At 39.7% G+C, this 9,747-nt stretch overlaps 1 protein-coding gene across 2 annotated transcripts; it reads left to right on the top strand.

Moving 5' to 3' along the window:
* Nucleotides 1-332: 332 nt before the first annotated feature.
* On the top strand, nucleotides 333-9,155 carry LOC108680717. 2 transcript variants are annotated; one of them, XM_047882928.1, is made up of 6 exons: nucleotides 333-1,307; nucleotides 1,803-2,007; nucleotides 5,325-5,464; nucleotides 6,581-6,728; nucleotides 7,584-7,709; nucleotides 8,711-9,155. In XM_047882928.1, exons 1-6 carry the CDS (start codon nucleotides 1,136-1,138, stop codon nucleotides 8,784-8,786), a joined length of 867 nt encoding a protein of 288 aa, XP_047738884.1. In that variant the 5' UTR covers nucleotides 333-1,135; the 3' UTR covers nucleotides 8,787-9,155. The 2 variants fall into 2 exon arrangements, with proteins under 2 accessions (XP_047738884.1, XP_018025095.2); XM_018169606.2 differs by having other exon boundaries at nucleotides 5,319-5,464.
* The last annotated feature ends 592 nt before the right edge of the window (nucleotides 9,156-9,747 follow it).

Below are 9,747 nucleotides of genomic sequence, written 5' to 3'. Positions count from 1 at the left end.
TTCGTTTAGCGATATCACCAAATATTTAGTTTACGTGATTTTAAAAAAAAATTTTAAAACTTTTTTCTATTTGCGCTTTGTCGGAGGATGTTTTCAAAACTGTGAATATTTCAAGTTGTTTTAGCTGAATAAGATTTATCGCATAGATTTTTATAATAATTGAGTGCTTTTTGAAAACGTTGATGAAAATGGTCTTCCAATTTAAATCTTTTATAGTTAGACAGTATTAAAATATATTTGTTTCAAATCTTCCACGATACTGTCTGGGACATTCCAGAAAATAATAAGCAATTATTTCAATATAAGCAAATACATTAATACATTAAATAATGTTTTATTTCCTTAGACGTTTGGAAATATAATTGAATCACTTTAAAAACGGAATATTGCTGAACTTGTAAGATCTGATATATCGACTCACTCCAATATATGAGTGTAACTGAATCAAGGGAGCTTGAGTCAGCCTAAGATCAATAATTGGATTCCCGGCACTATATACTGAGTAAAGAGAGTATGAACTACGAACGATCTTCTCAATTCATGAAGTAAGGTATTTTCGCTCTGTACATCACTTTGAGATCATGAATTATAGAAATTATTATATTTAATTACTCTAAATACTGTCTTTGACTTCTTTTGTTTTAAACTATTTTTCTCTCAACAGGTTAAAAATGGCCACTACAGGAGCCATTGTTGACTTGATGTCGTCTGCATCAGGAGTCGGGCTGCCTAATGAAAGAGATACAATTTACCGCAATATTGTCGGTGTCATGTCCCTGGCTCCCAAGATCATGCGGTACGTTTTGAACCTGGAATGTGAAGACAAGCCATGCGATGAGACCTACAGGCAGTACATGTAGTGCCGGCGCGGAAGCCCTTACTCGAATAAGGAATGGAAAAGGATATTTGCATTTAGTGCATTTGATTTAGAAAATATTAAAAATGCTGACAATCTAAATATTTTTTCATCTTTCATACTGCTTGATGGTCTTCTTTCGGAACCTGAAAAACAAAAAATTCCGAGCGATGGACTGCTGAATAAGCTGCGTGCTGTCAAATATCTGCGGAACGAGGCCTCTCATATTTTGAATATTTATCACAACCGACAGCTTTGAATGAATTAAAAATTGAACTTATGGAACATGTAGAAAAATCCGAAAGGTTTTACTGTCTTCCCCAGTCTGAACTTGTAGATATAAAACTGGAGCTTATCCACGACGTACAGAACTTGCTGGCGCCGTCAAAGAATGCCGAGCAAGCCGCCCTCGCCAAACTCGCCGAGGACGAAATTTGGACAATCAATAATGGTTGGTGTTGTTTACTGCTGAATCTGCTAGGGTTCAGCAGATTCAATGGATGTTGAATCTTTTGGGAGTCAGAATTAGAGAGGATGTTGAATCTGTTAAGAAGAATGGTTGAATACCATTGAATAGATAATGACTTAAGACTGATTTTAATATGAACAATTTTATCGATATGCAAAACTCGACACTTGATGAAAACTCCGACGTGTGCTCCACAAACACACGCAATCGCCGACAAAATTAATTGTGGCATAGTTTCATTCCTAATAAATTTAGATATAAGTTAACAGAAATCTAAATTTATTATTTTAAATTTTTTCAAAACTGTTAAATTCGACAATAAGCCGGAAAGAAATATTGTACCCCTTACTTTGAAGCCATCAAAAGATGTCCCAATCGGATTGAGCAGAAATTCCTAAACCAATTTTTGACCGCGTATGAAATAGCCATTACTCCCACTTATTTTAAATTCCGACTAAGCCTATTTACACATCGCAGGTCGTGAGCTTGCAGAGATTTGTCCGACGTTACCGCACGTGCAGCCAAGACTGCTTACGGTGTCTATGGAAGCCCCCGACCTGAGGGCGACTCAGTGGGCAGAACTTGTGACGCGTCGCGTGGGGGACGTCGAACTTCGGCTGGGGGGCCTTGAATGCGAGTACGATGCCCATGACGACCTCCTCCAGCCACTGCTTGGGAGCAAGTAAGAACCTATTAGGCTAACAACAAAGCTAAGATTTCAAATAAATATCACAAAAAAAGTGTATATACGTAGCCAAGCAAGGTACCAAACAAACAAATGTTTAACAAAACATCAACACCCACCGACTACCTCAATGTACGCAAATAAACATGATTGCATATTACTAGGAACTCATCTCACCTGCCTCTGTCGTCAGAGCCGCTTCGGCAGTGTCTTACACAGATCACTTAAAGTCAAGTACTGCATCGACATATAGGCAGAGACTCTTCCAAAATTTTAGGTTTTTGCAACTAATCTGAGGATAAAACTTAATACGCTGACGTTAACCGATAAAAGCGAAACACCGAAGCCACGACACCCGATAATCCGAGGTGGACCCAACAGTACCGGCGACAACTATATATACAGCACATGGCGAACCGAAACCGATAACCGAAACGCATATAGATCACGAGCCTAAGAGAAAAATTATTGAAGACCTAGATGTTGATTGCGTTCCTCTGACCAGATAATATAAACTAGAGAACCTCAGTACAATCGACATTGATAAACAAGTACACTCGCTCTCTGCTCACTCGACGAAAAGCTCTAACTTAGCCAAATTTTACCAACTTTCATATCCAACTTTCAATTTCGAGCCTTCCAAAACGAAATCCCTGTCTGCATGTACTCATCGCACTTACGTTTAAGACTTTCCATACTACGACAGAGGACACATCCTGCACTGTTTTAAACAAAATTAATGTTTCCGCTAAAATTTCTGAAGCAAATGAGCCTCAAGGTCTGGCCACGTGTTTAATTAGAAGATACAAGGCTGGCGTATAGACTATTTACTTAATTGTCCTGCATGGGGCAACTGAGAGTATTCGAGTAGACCGGGATGAGGAGGGATCAGCTTATTATAGGTATCAGTTTTGCCAGACCCACCCCAGAATGAACGCGGAAGTACTGGCGCTTTAGAAAAAATAAGTAAAACCCGTTCTATATTTTGTTACACATTTATTTCGTGGAAACTGCAACTCGCTTTTTATGAAACAAGTATCATAGTTCAGACGCTCGATTAAAAACTATTGGAAAAACAATGAGATGAGATGCAATCATCACAGTGTGTTTCTTTAAGTGCGTCAAATGTGTTTATTATTCGCTATTTTTGCTTCTATTAATCTATATATTTATTTATAGTGCTTTTATTGAAAATAATTGGTTCATTAGTGCAATTTTGATTTCTATCTCTGTCCGAACATAGCCCTCTATTTTTAGTGAGAACTTTCGAGAGAACGAGATTCTTGGGATTCACCAACTTGCAATTAGAGAGCAAAAACGCGAAACGAAGTATTTTAGATGATTTGTATCCTCATGTTTCCAAAAAATGAAACGCATTAATTCACTGACATCTTCGCTAATGGTGATTTGCCCATTAGACTTCGGTTAAATTAATCATACATCAAATGTCCGGCATTACTCACCCATGGTTTTTTTCTTGCAAATGTTTTCAAATTTCGTTGTTGTTGATCTTCCCCGAATCCTGGCCTGGTCACGCCCGGAAAGCCGCCGCCCGAGCCGGGCTCGGGCCAAAGCTGTCATACCGGCCTGGAGCCTGGGGGCTGCCGGGGTGTGGGGGAAGTGCATGACATTGGGGGGCTAGGTCTGAGTGAGTGCTGTCTAGCAGCGTTTGTACTATTATAGTGATGGATGGTGACCACAGCGGAGTCTGCTGAGGTGAACCCTATCTGCACGGTTTAATTGCTGCTCTGCATGGCTGATGTCTGGCGGCATGTTGTCTGATATTTTTAATTGCTGGATTTGAGAGTGCGTTCCGAGTTAGATGTGTGAGATGTTTGATGATGTTGGCTGGGCCTGTGGGCGGGGGTAAGGAGTTACTAATATCTCACAAGTATTGTGAGATTTTAGTGGTATGGAGTGTTGGCTATTTGTCTGGGTGTAGGAGGTAAATGCTGTAAGTGATGGCAGAGTCTGAGGGGGTTGTGGAGTGCTGACGGAAGGAATTGGGTGCCTCTCGTATCTAGGTGTTCCTTCAGAGGGAGGACTTTGATTTCTGAGTGGACGTGGCTGGATGTTGTGGTTTGGATGCTGCCAAGTGCGATTCTGAGTGTTATGTTTTTTTTTTGGTTTGCGGGTGGTTGTCGAGTGTGGGTGAGATTATGGGTACCCAAACTGGCCATAAGCGTATATATTTGCACTGAGCGTCCAGCGTCCAGCGTTTATATTGTTTGTACACTAGTATGAGAGTTTATTTGTTCTGTCCGAATATTGTTCCTGTGAGGGCTCTGAGTGTGTTTAGCCTAAGTCTGCATTTTGTTTTGATGTTCTGTATGTGTGGCCCAAAAGACATGGAAGTGTTGTAAGTGACACCTAGAAACTTGGTTTCGCGCGTGTGTGATATGATGGTGTTGTTTAGTGTGACTGTTGGTCTGTGTTGCTGCTCCTTTGTGTGGCTTGTTAGTAGAGTGCTTGCTGATTTAGTGGAGGGGGGGCTACTTTAGCCTGCTACGTGCTAGCCAGCCCTCTAGTTGTGTGGTGTATGGTTGTATTTGTGTGGAGCATGCATTTAACAACGGCAGACAGTCATTCATACACTACAGCAGTATAATGGCAAGCCATCTCACACAAAGTACATACCAAATGGAGTACCACTTTGATCAGTCCTCTCACCAACCCTTTTCTATCTATACATGCATGACATTCCAGCCCCACCAGACGACATGCACATCTCACCCTACGCGGACGACAGCACAATTACATCCACACACACGAATGCAAACACATGTTCGAATTTCGTTGTTGTCAAAGATGTTGGGTAGTTATTTGCCAGACTATTGCTGAAGGATCGACATTGGACCTTCCGTTGATCAGTTTTTCTAACTCATCAGTTTTTCGACTAATTCACCTGATAGCTCCTTTGGTTGTTTTTCAATTGGTTGATCAAATGGTCGAATGCAATTTCCAGCTACTGATTGGTGCAGTAGGCAGCTCTACATGTCCTTCGTTAGATGCTCCTTGAAGGTCCCTGATGGTGTTATGAAAATTTCTTAGTAAGATCACAATTTTTTACAGTCACAAACTACGCTTTTTTTATTCGTTAGTATCCTCCATAATATAAACTGAACATATTACGATGATTCTATTTAAAAAAATACCATCGTGATTGGCAGTGGAGTTGGCTTCACTTATTTCTTCACAGAAGTGGGAGGTGACGTAGGGGTAAGTACAACTATTTTCATATCTATCCTGTTGCAGTCTAATAAAACCCCAATCATAGATATACTATTGGTTTTGTTGTATCATTCCAGAATTAGACTGGTCCACTTGGAGGGTTGTGTGGGCACCCCCGCTGCAGTGGCCGCTCTCGCTTCAGTTGTCCACAACGCTCGTCTGACCATCCGCATGCCGGCGCCCCTGGACCTCAGCGCCCTCAGTGGCACGTACGAGCAACTCGGTGAGTGGAGACGAACTCTTCCAGAGACGGAAGTAGAACCCAGTCAACCCTCTCCCAGTCAACCACAGTCAACGAACTCTTCCAGAGACGGAAGTAGAACCCAGTCAACCCTGAGAGAAAGCCTTTCCTATTCAAGCATCAACTGATATGCTCCCAGATTTTATGTAAGGGGGGCCGCACAAACTATTCCATAATTGCCTAACATAAACATGCCGACCATTAATGACATGCCGACATTAACATAAACATGCCGACCAGATTATGAGCCCGGTATTTCGCGATGCTTCTATTATTCATTTAAACTCCTTTTCTCCTAAAGTTCTAGAAACTTCTTATAAAATAAAACCTTCTTAAACTTAATAAACATATTATAACAAATAAAATAGATAAATAAAGCTGAATAAATAAACAACTTAATAATAAAACTAATAAGTAAAACTTCCCATATTAAATAAGCTACAACCATTTACATTAGTTACGAAGATTTGAAAGTCTGTTATGATGCTCTTCTACACTTCATTTCAGATACCTAGCTTTTGACGTACGGTATAAAAGTATATATATCGGTAATTGTTACATATAAGCAATCAAGGGCTATTTAACGTCACTGATCTTCGGAGCTAAAACGGTTTTTATTGTGGTGACATGACAGCGACGTAGTCTTTCACTTCAATTATGTTGTCCTGTACATTATTTTTAAAATATTTTTATCGTATCCATTTTCAGCGGCCTTCGTGCTCGCAACATCATTGACAATCCTTCACATTTCCCTTTACATCAGTTTTAGTGATTTATCATTGCAGAGGCCCAATAATTTAAATACAGAGCCTTACAGAGTCTTTCCATGTATTAAAATGATTCATGTTTACGATAAAGAATTTATAATGTTGGCCATATCTGTTTGAAAGCCAATATTTTGCAACTGATTTGCATTTCTTCTTGCGTGTTCTGGAGCTCTTCACAATGTAGCTTCGAGGCGGGGCATTTCAGTGCCTACCGCAACAAATGTCAGTTGGCGTTCAATTGCAGGGCCCGTTTGAAATACAAACTTCACTGAGTGTTGTGATGAATATCTCTAATAAACAATAAATGTTCCAATGGATTTAATAAATGCAGGCGTGTACACGTTCCCACTGCCCACCACCTCCCCAAAGTGTGCGCTGCCGTCATCGCCCTCACCAGCACTGCCTGTGGACGGGGCGGATGAGGGGTCTTGGGAGGCCGTGGCCCACACCGTCGCCTCATTTGCACCTAACGGGGACCGGTCGGTATTGCGAGGGAATTAATGGTTTGAATTTTGTTTATCTGGTTTAAAGACCGACTTGGAACATGGGATGATGGGTTTTCGCTGTTTAACCACATTCAAAGTGCTGGAAGAAATAGTAATTTCTTTATGCATGCTTTGGCTGATCCAAAAATTCATTTTAAGTTCACGGATACGGGACGCTAATTCGAACGCAACCTGCTAGGCATTGTATCTACTGGCAGAAACTGCGCACGAGAAAAAACATTTATTGAATGTTTACTTTCGAAAAATAAACTCGCGAATACTCAGATGCTATTTACTACCCTTACGATCTTAAGTTTCAGAGCACCATGAACTCAAACATAAGTTAAACGACAGCGTTCCAACAAGGAAATTGAAACTTGATGCTGATAAAAATGTTTAAACCTTCCAGAATTGAAAGGATAACTTCATCTATTTAATCAGCCTGAAAATGATAACTTTAATGCAAATTCATACAATGGGTCCGCTGCTTACTGTTAGTTGGTTAGGATATTATTTAAAAAGATTGTGCTCGACGGTAGCAATGAATGATCAAGATGGTGGAAATTAGAGTAAATTTTGTGACTCGTCAAAAGTCTGTTACCTCATTTAAAAACATTGAAAAATATTTGACTGGGTTTATGAATGTGAAAATATTGAAGATCATGAAAATTTGTCATCAGCCAGATTTCATTTTTATTTTAAACGTTTGAATTTGTGACGAGTTTATTTTTAATGCCAGATAATAATAAATGAAGTTTGGGTTTACTGTGCGAAAATTATTAAGGATTGTGAGTCATGTAGAAAATCTCATTTATTGGACTGAACTAGAATGTTTGTGCGAATGTCCAGGTTTGGGGAGCTGGATGTGTTAGACAGCGAGCTGCGTGCGGAAGACGTGCAGCTTCTGCTGCTGAGACTCCAGGAGCTGCGCGTCAGGACGGGCGGCGAGGGTGACACGCGCGCCGAGACTCACGGGTGAGTTATCAATATTACGCGCGAAATTAATTTTAAAGTTCAAGATGTTTGATATTAAAGACGGTGTGATTATTGTTAAAAAGAGTGGACGCAAACGCGTGAGCAGTGAACACCCTGCGATTGTCTCCGAGTAGACTTGATTTTTTTCTTACAGACTCACTGCATCTAGGCTGCCAGAGAGTAGTTATTGGAAGTAGGGAAGCAACCAGCAATATTTGGCTGAGTCAAGCTCATTAATATATTTCAGCTGCAAATGAATTAGTTAACCAAGATACTGTACTTTTTGGACAGTCTCATGTAATCTTGTACATTTAGTTAACCTAGATTTGCTAGTCGCGTAATTGTAATGTTCAAGTTCATGGGTACCTATAAAAATATTCATATTTTGCAATATCCTGCCACTAAACAAAAACTAAATCAAACCTTCATAACTGGCGTAAGTAAGAACTTGCTGCGTTTTAAGATGTATTAAATGTTATAACGTAAATCGTCGGGCGGTAAAAAATTAAGATCAGATAAGATGACATGCATACTGATGAGTAAGGCTAATTGATAGTTCAGTAATACTGGAAATATGTCTCAAACTCTCAACACATGGTTTATAACCCATAGGTACATCGGTGTCGGTGTAATGAAACTACCCGCCTTCGTTATTATCGAATATTGTGACATGTTAGCAAACGAAGACGCGTGAAAAATCACCAGAAATAACATTAATTCGGTGTGAAAGCCATCTGCCATATCCAGCATCACAACGCTCCTACCACAAGGTTCTCATCACCATGAACAATTAAACATTCTTTTATCATGACATCTTCTCGCTCAATACTCTATTCTTATCATGAAATATTCTCGCTCAATACTCCTCTCCTTTATCAAGAACGAAAACGATTCCTCAATTGAACGCTTGTGTTTTTCTGCTCATGGCAGTGTTTGAGATTTCGCACTTGAGGTGTCACACCCTCAGATGTCGCACCTTAAAATTTGCCTTGTCCCAACAGGTCAAAGGTTCATCTGTACATCACTGATGACTGCAAACTCAACAGTGAAAGCGCTCAGCACAAATTAATGATCTGATACTGCAACAGCGGTCAGGAGCAGCGAAATAAATTGCCGTAACACACGATCGTCGTAAAATGAGATCGACGCAACATGCGTTCCATGAAGCTCTTCTTGCTAATTGTACAGATTATGAAATTATAACTTTCTCCTCTAAGACGCTACTCACAATACTCACAACCAACAAATCCTTGATAATTAAGACGAACGTTTTCCATACAAAGGAGCGGATCATCTAGCAAACGCAGGATCATAGACCAATTGTGCACCTCCGTCGTTTCAGTCCTTGTTGAACGTTCCATGTTGTCGGATCTATTGCTGCGTGTCCACACACATTAATGTTATCCAGAAATAATAAATCGGACTTTATTTTTATATAGAGTTTCAACAGTTTTTCAAGTTTTTTAAAAACTTCCTTTTCAATTACACTTAGGCGTCGAATAATGATTCTGGATAAAAAAGACACGATCGCAGTTCTGAAATAAAAATCCATATATTCTAACGTTTCGGCTATCTACACTTTAGCCATCATCAGAGTAAATAAGATGATAATCTGGAAAGAATAGGATTTCAGATAAGAATTCAGTAGTTATCAGATCAGATTTTATCTATACAAATTGAGGAAATTTGACATCTCTTGGTATTTTACATTGATGAACGGATTATTTTGCCTAATAGCTATTGCCTCAATATTGACCCTGTTACTGTACCTCTTATCAGAAAGCTTGAGAGATTAAACTCAAAAGATGTTCTCAATAAAACTGGCATTATTTTTAACCAAACATATTTAGTAGCGTAAAGGAAAGCCCGCTAAAGCGGTAGTTTTGTAGCAACTAGCAGGAATTCCCTTTGAATTGGCAAGCCAATTCACTCGCGCCGGAAACCAAACCGAAATATTTGATTCGCCTATAGTCAAATGCTCTATTGAATTTAATCGGGAGTGTTATATATCAGAGTGAATCGTTTTGTATTATATTGA

The sequence above is a fragment of the Hyalella azteca genome, unplaced genomic scaffold, assembly GCF_000764305.2.
Source record: "Hyalella azteca isolate HAZT.00-mixed unplaced genomic scaffold, Hazt_2.0.2 contig11637, whole genome shotgun sequence".
Lineage (NCBI taxonomy): Eukaryota > Metazoa > Arthropoda > Malacostraca > Amphipoda > Hyalellidae > Hyalella > Hyalella azteca.
Note: the sequence above shows the minus strand (reverse complement) of the source record. Positions and strands in the feature narration are given on the sequence as shown.